The sequence below is a fragment of the Hyla sarda genome, chromosome 7, assembly GCF_029499605.1.
Source record: "Hyla sarda isolate aHylSar1 chromosome 7, aHylSar1.hap1, whole genome shotgun sequence".
Classification (NCBI taxonomy): Eukaryota; Metazoa; Chordata; class Amphibia; order Anura; family Hylidae; genus Hyla; species Hyla sarda.
The window spans coordinates 45,973,014-45,989,182 of record NC_079195.1 but is presented as its reverse complement, the minus strand read 5'-3'; the positions used below and the strand labels follow the sequence as shown (position 1 = coordinate 45,989,182).

Below are 16,169 nucleotides of genomic sequence, written 5' to 3'. Positions count from 1 at the left end.
TCACCTGCAAATAACAGCTTATTTTTTTTTTGCAGCAGTTTATTGAAGTTTTTTTTATTTTTTTAACTTAAATAATGTAACTTAACCCTTTAAGGACCAGGCCCATTTGGGCCTTAAAGGGGTATTTCGCCCCTAGACATATTATCCCCTATCCAAAGTGCTCTCTGCTGACATGACGAAAATATTTTTTCGCCAACTTTTCTACAGTAAGGTTAAAATAACACTGGATCTGCAAATTTGAATCAACAGTTGTAGTACAATCTGCAGTTGTCAGTTTTGCAAAATAGAAAAAAAGTACATAAGAATTGCCTTGTAAATTCCTGTGTGTGTGTTAAAGCGCACCAAATACTGACCTTTTTTGGCAATTAAAAAAGAACTGGTGCATGAACAAAGCTTAAAACAAATAGTTAATAGGAATGTGTCACATTAAACATGGTGTCTGATCTATATTATAGAGCAGGGGGAACTGAGCAGCTGATACATAGTTTTATGGCAAAATATTCAGTGTAACTGGTAACTTATTTGTTATAATCTGTTCCCATTCTGGGCTAGTGGGCCATCCTACTCCGAGACAACTCTGTATGTACACTATACAGGGAAGGCTGTAGAATCAGAGTAAAACCGCCCACTGGACTAACTGTACTCCTCCTCTTCCTATATAGCATGCTGATCACAGCCTGCATACTAATTGGGTTAGGTACCCTTTAAATTGTATGCAGCTTTTGAGTCGACCACCTCAAATTCAAAAGGCTGTCCATTGAGATAGGAGGAGGCTTCTCTGTCTTACTAGTATAGGGGGGAAGGGGGGGGGGGGGGAAAGTCTAAGCAAATACTAGATGTTGATTTACAAAAAAGTAGTATTTTATTTATTTTGATCAATGTGTATGTCGTCTGATGCTCCTGTTGCTTGCAAGGTTGCGATATTCCGAAAGAGAAGAGAACTGACCCCAAGCGAGTATACTGATCTGAAACAAAAAGGGACAACACCGTCCCTTTACATGATGTGTACACCCAAAAGGAAGTGCAGTTACCTTTTAGTAACCAGACTACAAACACAATCTCTAGGAAAGAAGCCATTGGTTTAACTTTATTGAATTGTAAATTGCTCTACGTCTCACTGTACTCTGTGTTTCCCTGCAGGAATCATGGTGAGCAAGGAGGGGGACAAATGTGTGCTGACATCCTCAGAAAGTGAAGCCGAGCCAACTGTTTCTTTAGCCTTAGACATGAAATATGCATTGGACCCCAACCGGCAGATAAAAAAACGAAATAAAGCCCTTCAAGTGAGGTTTAAAGATATTTGTGAGGCTCAGAACGAGCAGAGGGATAAACAGCTTTCTACGGTGCCGCAAAGTGAGAAAAAAGACACAAAGTCTCTTTCTTACAAAGCTTATCGGAAGTACATGACAGTGCCTGCTCGGCGGTCTATACCCAACGTAACCAAGAGCACAGGGGTTCAGACGTCGCCGGACCTGAAAAAGCGCTACCAGACTTTTCCTCTTGATCGCAAAAAAGGAAATCTGTTGAAAAATCCTTCTGGCGTGGAATTGAAGGGTCAAAACAATGGATTCCTAATAGAGGTAAAGGATACAAAAGATCACAAAAGCTCAGGGGAGTCTAACCGATGCAGCAGGGTCAATGACCAAGTGGTTGCTGAACTGGTAGTACATTCGAGTGAAGACATGGATGTCATTACTTCTAGCAATTGTTCAGATGCATGTGGAAGCACTGATTTGCACAGCTGTACTAAAGATTCCCCCTCTCCTCAGAACCCAGCAATCTCCACATCGGAACAGGTCATCTGCCATCTGCATGAAACCACAAAATATGACAAAAGGCCATTAGGAAACACTTTGCCCCATCACCCGGCACATGTTAAAGTTCTTCTGAAGGAGGAAGCCACCATACACTCACCTGCCCTCAACCCAAACCTAGCCGACCCTGAAGACTTGAGTGACATGGAAAGGACAGTTTGCCCTCTGACAGATGACGAAGATAAAAGAACTGCTCACGTAAACGGCCTACAAGGCCAAGATATGAATGCTAAAGCGTGTACAACACAGTCGCAGTGTCAGTCGACGGAATGTAATGAGCAGGACCTGCAGATAAATGTTTTACCCGTGGAAAAAAATCTGCCTTGTCAGACAGCAGTGGCTCTGAGTGATGAATGCCAACAAATTGTGCCTCACACGGACGTGATAGACTTAAAAGCACAGCTTCAGACCATGGAGAACCTGATCAGCTCGAGTCAGGAAACAATCAAAGTGCTTTTGGGTGTTATTCAGGAGCTGGAGAAGGGAGAAGCTCACAGAGAGGGGTGAGTTACATGCAAAAACACATTTCCACATTTACAGGAAAAGAAACCCAAGACGGGTCTGAAATGCATTTACACATCAAAGGTTATTGAGCGGATGTTTACCAACATCTACTGATAAGTTACTAATGGAAGTATAATCATACTGTTGCGGAGATATGTGTGGAAATTTGGCACAAAATAAGTTGAAGCTAAAATATGCTGTGGATGCGCCCACAGCAGTCAAAAGTGTGAGCTCCCTGCTGCGGAGCTCACATGTTTGAGCATTATCTTATTCTAGAGCAGATTATGCCAACCAGTGGGCCTCCAGCTGTTACAAAGCTACAACTCCCAGCATGCCCGGGCAGCCAACAGCTGTTCGGGCATGCTGGGAGTTGTAGTTTTGCAACAGCTGGAAGCACCCTGGTTGGGATTAGGGCTGTGACTTTTTTCAAAATCAATTATTTGGCCGATTATTATTTCGATTAATGGACTAATCGGATAAAAAATACCCATAGTGAAGAAGAAGATAAATTGCGAATTAGATTAGGGAGGGAGTTACTGAGGGAAGGGGATAGAAATGAAGGTCTTCTGTGTGTTTTAGGTAAGGGATGCATTGTGTGTTAAGAGTTTGTGGGGTCTAGATGGCCAGATGCTGAGCTTTAGGAAGGCTAAGAGAAGTAGCTTTTTTATTATATAAATACGTAGAATAATTCTTTTAAAATATAATATTCTTTTTTTTTCCCTTGTAAGGGCTATACCGACTCTCTGGTTATCACCTGTGGCCAGATAGGAGGGGCAGCCCATTCCCTGTTTGTCCATCCTACGTGGCCCCCAGCAGCCTACTTAGTTAAGAGGGGGCCAGCACACACAATCTTCCACTTCCTGCACCTTCTCTCTTGCAACTAAAAATAATAGCCAAGTATGTGAACTTTAGAAATTGTCTGAACAATCAACCAACCGATCAATTATGAAAATAGCTGAAAACTATTTTTATAATCGATTAGTTGTTTCAGCCTCAGTTGGGATACACTGCTCTAGAGAACAATTAATATTACTAAATGTAGAAAAATCAAAGCAGTCCCTAAAGTGTGGAGTTGTAATTTTGCAACAGCTGGAGGCACTCCAGGTGGGAAACACAGTTGTACAGTACTAGAACATGTGACAACTCTCTGCCACACTTGTCCACAGGTTGTGTGTGGAATTGCAGCTAGGTCCATACAGCTCAATGGTGCTGTGCTGCAATAGCATGCACGACCCAATATTTGTTGTGGTGCCATTTGAGAATCCTGTATGCAACCCATATTTATGAAAAAAATATATATATTTTGTGCCTTTCCTTTAACTAATATATTATCTTCACCAAACAAAAAAAATAAATAAACACTACTCAAAGGTAGGTAAATAGTGTACATTTATAATGTCACACCAAAGAAAATGAAAGTGCACACCACAATAAGATATAGAGGAAAGAATACCTTTATTAAATTGGTGTGATAATACACTGCTCAGAAAAAATAAAGGGAACACTGAAATAAAACATCCTAGATCTCAATGAATTAATTAATCATATGAAATACTTTTGTCCTTACATAGTTGAATGTGCCGACAACAAAATCACACAAAAATTATCAATGGAAATCAAATGTATCAACCCATGGAGGTCTGGATATGGAGTCACTCAAAATCAAAGTGGAAAACCACACTACAGGCTGATCCAACTTTATGTAATGTCCTTAAAACAAGTCACAATGAGGCTCAGTAGTGTGTGTGGCCTCCACGTGCCCGTATGACCTCCCTACAACGCCTGGACATGCTCCTGATGAGGTGGTGGATGGTCTCCTGAGGGATGTCAATCTGTGTTCTCTAGAAAATTCGGAATGTCCTGAACGGTGGTGGGCTGTAAACACAACCCCCCCATGGAGTCTGTTTCTGACCGTTTGAGTGGACACATGCACATTTGTGGCCTGTTGGAGATCATTTTGCAGGGCTCTGGCAGTGCTCCTCCTGCTCCTCCTTGCACAAAGGCGGAGGTAGCGGTTCTGCTGCTGGGTTGTTGGCCTCCTCCACGTCTCCTGATGTACTGGCCTGTCTCCTGGTAGTGCCTCCATGCTCTGGACACTACGCTGACAGACACAGCAAACCTTCTTGCCACAGCTTGCAGTGGTCTGTGGTCACCACCTGCAGAACCACTCCTTTATGGGGGGTGTCTTGCTAACTGCCTATAATTTCCACCTGTTGTCTGTTCCATTTGCACAACAGCATGTGAAATTGATTGTCTATCATTGTTCTTCCTGAGTGGACAGTGTGATTTCACAGAAGTGTGATTGACTTGGAGTTACGTTGTGTTGTTTAAGTGTTCCCTTAATTTTTTTTGAGCAGTGTATATTATCTGCAGCTGTAGTATTATTGGTAAAGAAGGAGCATAAATAAACAAGCTATATGATCTGTTTACAACAAACCCACAGCACAACCGCCTATACAGATATACTCCGTCTTTCTTACACAAGCCAGTTTATGTGGAGTTAATGTGCATGTATCTACTTCTCGCGCAGTTCACCCGCCTGTGACTCACTTAATTTCTCTTATCTATAATTACGACCTCTGTATTATAGGAGGTGGACTGGCATTATCTCCCTTAATGGTTGCAGCAAAGTTTTGCACTAGATGTCATCAATATTCCAGGTCAATAGCCACTTTGCATATTTACCATTAAAACTGCTAGACTTAAACGGGGAAACAATTTGCTTTTAAAAAAAGAAAAAAAATTTGGAGCACGGAAAACAGTTATTAGAAATAATTTAAATGCACTTTTGAACCAAAATTGTTTTGCAAATTTATTGTCTCTAGGTGATGAATCTGGAGACCCATAATAAAAAAAAAAAAATAGGAGTCTGTCCAGGACAAGTTCCTGCATAATATATATATATATATATATATATATATATATATATATATATATATATATACGGTATATATTCTTATTTTTTTTTTTTATCAGGAACAGTGCCACTCTAGTCAAGAAGTTGGGTAATGCAGTCCCTTGCCAATTAAGTAAACAGGGCTGAGCCACAATATGCATTTTTTTTTTTTTTTTTTTTGTGGTTGTCGGTACGTGATTATAAAAATCTGTAACTTTGTTTTAAATTTTGGGTCTCTTTATCAATTTCTTAGTTCAAAATAAGCAGGTGTACATGACAAGTTCCTACATATTTTTGTTTTCAGAAACCGCACTACTCTAGTCAAGGGGTTGAGTGGGGTATTCTAGTCCATTGTCATTCAAGTGAATAGGGCTGGGCCACAATATGCATATTTTTATTTTATTTTATCAGGAACAGTCTAGTCAAAGAGCCAAGTGGGGTACAGCAGTTCTTTGTCATTCAAGTGAATAGGGCTGTTCCACAACATGCATATTTACAAAGATTTTTTTTTTTTTATTAGCAACAGAGCGACTCTAATCAAGGGGCTGAGTGGGGTATTGCAGTCCCTTATCAGTTAAGTAACTAGAGCTGAGCCAGAATGGGCTGACACCAGCCCACAGACAAGAATGGCACCGTTTTTAATGTGAACAACCCATTTTACATTAGGGCAAAATAGTTTATTTAATGTGAAAAGTCCAGCGCCAACTTGAAAGAGAGATATCACTTCTTCACCACCTCAATGAACAGCAGCTCCACCTATTGGCAGGGGTAGGCCAATGCAAGCAGATGGCAATGCTGCAAATTTATACTAGTCGTGAAGCTCTGATAGAAAAAGATTGAGGATCTCTTACCGGAGCTTGGTCTTTCCTCACCTTTTGTAGACAAGTGTATTACTGTTGGCAACGTCTTCAAAAGGTTAGACCAGCGTTTTCCAACCAGTGTGCCTCCAGCTCTTGCAAAAGTACTTCCAACATGCTTGGACAGCCAAAGGATTTCTTCTCATCATAGACATGAGTACAGTGAAAGGTGACACCAGTAGAAAGGTAACATTAGATCCGCCACCATTCACAGCAAAGAGCAGCATCCCCTTCCCTTTAGGATGACCTCTGAAAAGGTCACAGAGAATGCCCAGTAGCATCTCCAATTCATCTGAATGGGACAGCTTCAGTGTATTGTTGTCTATGGTCCATGGGTCCTGTCGTAAAGCATATTTCGAAATGTTGTCATAAACAACTCAGGCAAAATAGATTAACAAGCGACTTCAAATGGTCAGTTGGTCCCACTAAGACCAGCAGGGTTGACCAACAGTAATATAAAGTGTATGACCTGCTTTTAGACTGGCCACTACCTCTCCCCCCACAAGTTAAAGGGGTTATTCACCATACAGTGATTTTTGTACTTACCTGCCAGACAGCAATAGACATTCTTAGGAAGGATCTGTGCTTGTCTTGGGGATAAATGCCTGTGTTGTGAGATTACCATACTGCTGAGGCTATCTTTTTTGAACTGACTATTTCCTGTTGGAGTTTGCTCCCTTAAACTACAAGTCCCAAGATGCCTTGTTTCCAAGCAAAAGACCAGTGTTTTCTGACCAGGGTGCCTCCAGCTGTTGCAAAAATACAATTAGTTGCAGAATGATCTTCCCACGCAGCGATCACTGCACCCATTGAAGCAGGACAGGCTTCCTCTGAACACCTGACAATGATACAATGTCTCAGGGCCACACTGCAACCTCATTTTGAATGCTGTTAAAAATAAACTTTGGGTCAAAAATCACAGACAAATTGTGAAATCATCATCATACACAGGTACAGGCATTATAATATGAACTACACTAACTTTAAAGCCCCTGTAGCATAGTCAAATAAAAAAAATCCTGGAATACCCCTTTAATAGAAACAATCAGTGGGTGTAATCCTACTAACTGATACAGATCTGTTGGTATCTCCTACTGATGCTTTCCTTCAATTTGTCATAATGATGGGGTCTATTAACTATCACTGAAAACTCTATCCTAAAAGTCTTGAGGTTCTACTTTAAATTTAAACTCCCTTTCCCTTTATATACAGTAATATTTAAATTTACAAAAATAACCTGATAACACGTTCTCAACCTAAAATGGCCTTAGGTTACAATATTTTCGGTCTTTTCTGGACCATTGTAAATTGTAACCGCACTCGGCATACAATGTACAGACAGTCCTGATCTGCAAAACATGTCAATGGCTGGAAGAACTGACCAATCAGAATGGGCATTTCACTAGCAAAACACCTGCCCTGACTGGCTATTTGATGGCGCCTCCCTACGGACATGGTGGGAGATTTATCAAAACCTGTCTAAAGGAAAGGTTGCTGAGTTGCCCATAGCAACCAATCAGATTGCTTCTTTCATTTCCGAAAAGGCTGCTGAAAAATGAAAGAAGTGATCTGATTGGTCGCTATGGGCAACTCAGCAAATTTTCCTCTGGACAGGTTTTGATAAATCTCCCCCATTGTGTGTACTGTACAGGACCCTGAAGAAGCTCCTGTCCTCTAGATAGACAGTGATTACAGCTCCCAGCAGAACTTTATTACTGTTATATGTAAGGACTTGCTTTATCTGTATTACAAATCTATTTTTTCTTTAATCCTCAATTTTTCCTATTTTTGGATGACATTTTGGGGCTTCAGAACCAATTAACAGGTGTCCATTAAGTAACTATCTCAACATATAATGGTTTCAACATACAGGCCCTCATTTACTTAGAAAATCGGGTTGTAAGTCTATCTTGCTTTCTTACCCGACTGCTTTTTTCCCCTGGTATTTATTATTATGTCGCATCCTGTTTGTCGCACGTGGGTTTTGTTGGTTTTGGTTTCCAACTCCTCTGAGTTGTCGGGAAAAAATCCACAACAATTCAACAAATTCGGGTTGGAAACCTTTATAAATACGTGGGAAAGCTCAGAAATGTCGGGTTACGCCCCTTTTTCGGGTTTGGGAGAATCCACATCGGGTCTGTCGGGAAAAAATGTCGCATCGTGTCGCAGACTGGCGCACAATGTCTGCGACATGGCGCAGACAAAGATGCGCCAAAAAAAAAACGACAAAAGAAGTCTGGTTTAGAATAGTAAATGAGGGCCACAATGGTCGTTCTGGAATTGCTAATTATTGTAACTTGAGGGACCACAGTACTTTGTACTGCAAAGAGATATAGGCATAACAAGAGGTCCCAATGCAAAATCCATACCATGTAGCATTTAGAGTTCTTATGTGACGGAGAGAGATTTGTGCCTCTCAAACCCAAGGGGAGATTTATCTAAACCTGTGTAGATGGATATAAGTGTAGTTGCCCATAGCAACCAGATTGCACCTTTCATTTTTAAAAAGGTTTCTGAGAAATTAAAGTAGCAATCTGGTTGCTATGGGCAACTGCACCACTCTTCCTCTAAAGAGGTTTTGATAAATCTCCCCCATGCTCCACACTATACCTTCATATCGTGCATATATAATCTCACTGGCACAGGAGACAGAAAATCTCCAACTATCAGGACTGTGGACTTTTGCACGCCGCCGCTCTGTAGCATATAGCAATACAGTAGACAAGACAGTAACAAATTGTATTGTTTGTGTAGCTGCACTGAAGGTAGTCATCACAAGACTCGTTTCCTTTAAATATTCATAAAGCCATGGATAATTCAGCATCCACAAGGAATGTCAGCCCACAGCAAAGAAAACCTAAGCCCATCAATTCTACGTGTCGAACCATCGGAATTTCTCCCAAACTCTGCTCATTCTCTTTCAGCATACAGCCTGCAATACTGCCTCCACATAGGGTTAAAGGGGCTGTGTCATACATTATCTTTATGAATAAAAGTGGTCAGGGTGTGAGGGATAAATAAGCATGCACCAGCTGCTAATGCCGTTCTGAGTCCATCCCACATATAGGAAGTGCCTGTCTAACAATCATTGACTGAGGTGTGTCACCGCTGCAGCGTTGAGCAGTGTTTCGCAACCAGTGTGCTTCCAGCTGTTGATGTCCGGGCATGCTGGGAGTTGTAGTTTTTGCAACAGCAGAAAGCACACCAGCTGGAAAACACTGGTGTAGAGACGTCATCAGAAAGTAGTAAAAAGGCAGGGTCCTGGCACAAGCAGAAATGTGAGATTTCAGTAGTACAACTAAACACTGCTTTAAAAGAGGTACTCTAGGGAACTACACCCATAGCCCATCCTTTCCTGCTCATCAACCTATTTTGGTTTATGTCAAAATATCATTCATTAGCTATATAGAGCAGTTTCCCCTCTTTGGTCGTCAATAACATGCATGAAGTGAGGGAATGACATTATCTAGCCATCCACTATGTCTCTGTCCAAATCCCTCTCTGAAAGCAGCTCCCACCCTCCTGAGAGACACAGACCACATGGTTTCTGCCCTGCACTGATGAGCCATGCTCCATTTAGTGCTGAGACATGGGACGTGTGTATGGTGTCTGCCAGTCACACACTGAACTTCTCTCTACTCACAGAGCAGGAGGGTGGGGGCAGCTCAAGCAGCCAGAGAAAACTGGTTCCACATGAGCCATGTATATCAGACAGGATGGTTTTAAAGTTGGAGATATAGATAGATAGATAGATAGATATATACACACACAGTGATCCCTCAACTTACAATGGCCTCAACATAAAATAGTTTCAACATACAAATGGTCTTTTCTGGACAATTGTAACTTGAAACCAGACTCAACATACAAGGCTACGGACAGTTCAGACCTCAAAACATGTCAATGGCCGGAAGAACTGACCAATTAGAATGGACATTTCACTGGTAAAACACCTGTATTACTGAAGTGTATGCACTGAATTTCTGTCTGGTAGCGCCCCCTACAGTACAGGGAGGTATTACAAGTTCTGTACTACTCTTTACCTGTGCCACTGTTAGCTGCTCCTTTGGACACCAGGTTTTAGGACATTGTGTGTACTGTACGGGACCATGAAGAAGCTCCTGTCCTCTCCATAGACAGTGATTACAGCTCCCAGCAGATCTTTCTTACTTGCTTTATCTGTATTAGTTATTTACTTATTTTTTTTTTATCCTCACTTTTTCCTATTTTTGAATGACATTTTGGGGCTTCAGAACCAATTACCAGGTTTCCATAGAGTTGGACATTATATATATATATATATATATATATATATATATATATATATATACATATATATATATAGCACAAGAGAAGGTAGAGCAGCACGTCCCACAGTAGTATGATAGCGGTGCAAGCAGCGAGTGGAGCCCCGGTCAAGGCAAGTTGGACATCTAGGAAGGATGCCGCAGCACACGGAAGGTTCAAGTGTATGAACAGTGGTTTATTCCATGATAATACAAGTTAGCAACGTTTCTGCTGCCAATGCAGCATTTGCCTTTGGCTTGACAAAGGCTTAATTGGCAGCAGAAACGTTGCTAACTTGTATTATCATGGAATAAACCACTGTTCATACACTTGAACCTTCCGTGTGCTGCGGCATCCTTCATATATATATATATATATATATATATATATATATATATATATACACACACACACACACACCCAAACGACACAGCACTCCAAGGAACCAAAAAAAAACTTGTATTTATTCCTTCATATGCAATTTTTTTGGGATCCTTGGAGTGTTGTGTCATTTGGGTGGATATTAAGGAGAAACCTTGATCCGGTTTTTTGGACGCTGGCACCTGCTGCACCTTATTAGGTTTGATAGTACTGCATATTTTGTTTCTTTATTTCTGTCTCTTTCCCTCCCTCTCTCACACACACACACTTCTGAGCAGAATGTTATGAATCTAATAGGTTGATCTGAATGGCATAGAGGAACAGGTTCCTTTTTTGCAGTTTCCCCTTCCATCCTTGTATAATCTTCTGTCTAAGCCAGTGTTTTTCAAACAGTGCGTCTCCAGCTGTTGCGAAACTACAGTTCTCAGCATGATCGCATAGACTTCGGCTAGGGGTGGTAGTTTTGCAATTGCTATAGAGACACTATTTGGAATACACTGGTCTGAGCAATATGTCTCCACGGAGCTGCCCTGAAGTCTCTACCATTTGGTAGATATTAAGTTCTATAGTATGAGTACACGCATTAATCAGATAAATGACAATTTATTTCAAGGCGTAAATGAAACTATAGATTCCTCATCCATCCCACTAGATGTCAAATTAACCTTCCAGAATGGAGATTCCCCTATGGTCCATACATTTATCCTTATAAGCTCAGAAGTAGAGATGAGCGAACTTACAGTAAATTCGATTCGTCACGAACTTCTCGGCTCGGCAGTTGATGACTTTTCCTGCGTAAATTAGTTCAGCTTTCAGGTGCTCTGGAAAAGGTGGATACAGTCCTAGGAGACTTTCCTAGGACTGTATCCACCTTTTCCAGCCCACCGGAGCCCCGGAAAGCTGAACTCATTTATGCAGGATAAGTCATCAACTGCCGAGCCGAGAAGTTCGTGACGAATCGAATTTACTGTAAGTTTGCTCATCTCTACTCAGAAGCCCTGTTCATTCAGTAGTGGACTGAAAACTAGACATTACCTGAAGGTCCATTGTGGATACTTTACTTGTTATAACTAGGTTAGGCATTCATAGAGCAGATTACAAATTCACAGACATAGCACATGTCATACAGAGCATATGTCAAAGCAACCATCTTTTACGTAGATTTTAAATAGCCTATTTCTTCCGTTTATTCTCAAGTCACAAAATAACGTCCGTTATTAATAACGAACTATAACGGATTAAAACGGATAATGTAAAAATCCCATAGACTATAATGGGATTTTCTAACGGACGTTTAATGGCCCATTTTCAGGGTTTTCATAACGGAACATCAAACGGATCTTTAAAAAGAATGAATTTTATAGTGTGAACTCACCCTTAATTAGTAAAATGTAATTGAATACAGCACCAAGATGACTTGATAGACACAGGATTGTTGCTTATAGTCAGACAAGTATATAAAAACTCACTTGTAAGGATAAAGAGCTTTCGGAAAGAAAGACCCATCTAAAATGTCAACACAAACTGTGTGACTAGAACTTTTTTTTATTTCATACTAGGAAACATTTATACAGTGGTCCCTCAAGTTACAATATTAATTGGTTCTGGGACAACCATTGTATGTTGAAACCATTGTATGTTGAGATCATAAATCTATGGAAACCTGGTAATTGGTTCTGAAGCCCCAAAATGTCATCCGGAAAAAAGGAAAAAGTGAGGATTAAAGAAAAATAAATAGATAACTAATACAGATAAAGCAAATCCTTATATATAAAAGTAAGAAAGAGCTGCTGGAGCTTTAAATCACTGTCTATGTCAGTGTTTCCCAACCAGGGTGCCTCCAGCTATTGCAAAACTACAACTCCCAGCATGCCCGGACAGCCAACGGACATAAACAATGGTTTATGTAGAGGACAGGAGCTTCTTCAGGGTCCTATACAGTACACAGTGTCCCAAATGGAGCCGCCCTTATTTGGTGTCCAAAGGAGCAGCTAACCCTGGCACAGGTAAGGAGTAGTAGTACGGAACCTGTAGTTCCTCCCTGTACTGTAGGGGGCGCTACCAGACAGCCAGTCAGTGCATGCACTTCAGTGATACAGGAGATTTACCAGTAAAATGGCCATTCTGATTGGTCAGTTCCTCCAGTTGTGACAGGTATCACAGATCTGGACTGTCCGTAGCATTGTATGTTGAGTCTGGTTTCAAGTTACAATGGTCCAGAAAATACCATTGTATGTTGAGGCCATTGTAAATTGAGGGATCACTGTATTGCCAAAGTTGGAAAACCTAAGTAGTTCATTTGACTATGGTGCATGGCAACCTCCTGATTTTGACAGATTATGTCGGAGGAAACATGGGTCGGGTGTGTTGGATTCTCGCTGCCCAAACCTTTTTTTTTTGGCTTACACCTCCCCTCTTCATAGAGAACACAAGAACGTTCAAATGTACAGGGATGTTGGAAAAGATAACTGTAGGTCAAACAGCCAGACAACTGTTACTGAAAACGTATGGCCACCTTTAGGATTCATCTCCGGGAATGCCCCCAAAATCCCCTTTGTAGGATCTTCCTACCAAAACTGGGAATGTTGGCTAGTATTTATATATATTTTTTTTTAATTGCTGGAATAAAATTATTCAGTTGTCTGATTTTGTGAAAGACCAAATTATATTACAGTGCTAGGCAGGAAACAAATGCCAGATTGTCAGACTAGAATCTGTCACAGTCACAGATGAAATAGTGACAGGATTTCTCACTGCAGCTCTTCAAAGAAAACCGTGTTCGAGTGCATTCCCACAGGCCGATTCCTGGGCCTGTTTTCAACTTGGAGTTTGGCTCTCCACAGTAGATTTCCAGCTGCGGAATTTACACTGTGCAAAATCTGTCACAGGTCTGCAATAGATTTTCTGCAGCTCAAATTTTGTCATAGACAGCCCGCCCCCAATCATAACTCACAGTGGAAACAAGCCCAGGAATCTGCCCGTATGAACACACCCTTAAAGTATGCTGGGGTACTAGGTGTAGTACCACCTTGCCCCTTTCCACCACTTTTTGGGTGGGTGGTGGGTAATGCTGTCCTATGTGTCTCAAATTACAGGAAGTGTGGGCAGGACAAGCAGGCTCCTTGCTTGTGAATCATCCTGCTGTGTGATCTGGGAGCATGTCCCAGAGCCTCAGTGCACAGAACCCTGCTTGTCCCCAGTGCGCAGTGCCCCGCTTGTCCCCAGAGAGCAGAGCCCCGCTTGTCCCCAGAGAGCAGAGCCCCGCTTGTCCCCAGTGCAGAGGACAAGCAGGGCTCTGTGCACTGAGGACAAGCAGGGCTCTGTGCACTGAGGACAAGCAGGGCTCTGTACACTGAGGACAAGCAGGGCTCTGTACACTGAGGACAAGCAGGGCTCTGTACACTGAGGACAAGCAGGGCTCTGTACACTGAGGACAAGCAGGGCTCTGTACACTGAGGACAAGCAGGGCTCTGTACACTGAGGACAAGCAGGGCTCTGTACACTGAGGACAAGCAGGGCTCTGTACACTGAGGACAAGCAGGGCTCTGTACACTGAGGACAAGCAGGGCTCTGTACACTGAGGACAAGCAGGGCTCTGTACACTGAGGACAAGCAGGGCTCTGTAAACTGAGGACAAGCAGGGCTCTGTACACTGAGGGCAAGCAGGGCTCTGTGCACCGAGGGCAAGCAGGGTTCTGTACACTGAGGACAAGCAGGGCTCTGTACACTGAGGACAAGCAGGGCTGCAAAGGTTTAGTGCTAAAAGTACAGTTTTTTTTTTTTTTTTATGCATACATTCTCTGTTCCTATGTCATTAACCTCTTAAGGACGCAGGGCGTATGGATACGCCCTGCATCCCGAGTCCTTAAGGACGCAGGGCGTATCCATACGCCCGTGGGAATTCCGGCCCCCACCGCTAGCCGGTTGGGGACCGGAGCCGGATGCCTGCTGAAATCGTTCAGCAGGCATCCTGGCATATCGCCCAGGGGGGTCATTATGCCCCCCCATGTCGGCGATCGCCGCAGATCGCTGGACAATTCAGTCCAGCGATCTGCGGGGATTCCGGGTCAATCGGGTCTCCAGTGACCCGATGACCCGGAATTACTGGCTGTTCGGGGCCGTCTCTGACGGCCCCGAACAGCCAGAGCCTGCAGGGGTGAGGTGGCACTGATGCCACCTCACGATCGCCCTGATTCGTCGGCCGGATTACCGGCCGACCAATCAGGGCGCCTGCTGCGGGCGTCACTCCCGCACCCGCTCCGCCCCTCTTCCGGAGGACGTGAGCGGGTGCGGGAAGACGACCCCGGGTGCTGGGGACCCCGATCCCCGGCGTCCATGTTGGGATCGGGGCCCCAGGAGCGACGGCGGCGGCGAGGGACAGTCCAGCGATGAAGCAACAGCAGGAGGTGAGTGACAGCCTCCTGCTGTTGCTTAGCAACAGCTCCCAGCATGCAAAAAGGGCATGCTGGGAGCTGTAGTTATGCAACAGCAGGAGGCAGACCACCACAACTCCCAGAATTCCCTTATGGGCATGCTGGGACTTATGGTTTTGCAACAGCTGGAGGCACATTATTTCTATGGAAAAGTGTACCTTCAACTGTTGTATAACTACAACTCCCAGCTTGCACAAACAGCTAAAGTGCATGCTGGGAGTTGTAGTGGTGCATCTGCTGGTTGCATAACTACAACTCCCAGCATGCCCGTTTGCTGTCGGTGACTGCTGAGAGTTGTAGTTTTGCAACAGCTGAAGGCACACTGGTTGTGAAACTTAGAGTTTTTTTTTTTTTACCTAACTCAGTGTTTCACGACCGGTGTGCCTCCAGCAGTTGCAAACTACAACTCCCAGCAGTCACCTTACACCATGCACCGTACATGCTGGGAGTTGTAGTTTTGCAACAGCTGGAGGCACACTGGTTTTGAAACACTGAGTAAGGTCACAAACTCCGTGATACATAACCAGTGTGCCTACAGCTGTTGCAAAACTAAAACTCTCAGCATGTACAGTCTGTCAGCGCATGCTGGGAGTTTTAGTTTTGCAACAGCTGGAGGTCCCCCCCAATGTGAATGTACAGGGTACACTCACATGGGCGGAGGATTACAGTAGGTATCGGGCTGCAAGTTTGAGCTGCAGCTAATTTTCTGCAACAGCTCAAACTGCCAGCGAGAAACTACTGTGAACCCCCGCCCGTGCGACTGTACCCTAAAAACACTACACTACACTACCACAAAAAATAAAATAAAAAGTAAAAAACACTACGTATACACATACCCCTATACAACCCCCCTCCCCTCCCCAATAAAAATGAAAAACATCTGGTACGCCATGGTTTCCAAAACGGAGCCTCCAGCTGTTGCAAAAACAACAACTCCCAGTATTGTCGAACAGCCGTTGACTGTCCAGGCATGCTGGGAGTTTTGCAACAGCTGGAG

The 16,169-nt window shown here is 43.0% G+C and overlaps 2 protein-coding genes across 2 annotated transcripts in view; one reads left to right on the top strand and one right to left on the bottom strand.

Annotated features, from left to right (window-relative positions):
* DOCK1 (dedicator of cytokinesis 1) overlaps nucleotides 1–16,169 on the bottom strand; it is a 439,672-nt gene that overhangs the window by 200,758 nt on the left and 222,745 nt on the right. The window lies entirely within an intron of this gene.
* Nucleotides 1–16,169, top strand: part of INSYN2A (inhibitory synaptic factor 2A) — a 71,801-nt gene that overhangs the window by 31,716 nt on the left and 23,916 nt on the right. Inside the window, exon 3 of the mRNA XM_056528889.1 lies at nucleotides 1,141–2,317. Within this exon, the coding sequence (XP_056384864.1) occupies nucleotides 1,146–2,317 (1,172 nt within the window). The 5' untranslated portion in view covers nucleotides 1,141–1,145. The remainder of the gene's footprint in view (nucleotides 1–1,140; nucleotides 2,318–16,169) is intronic.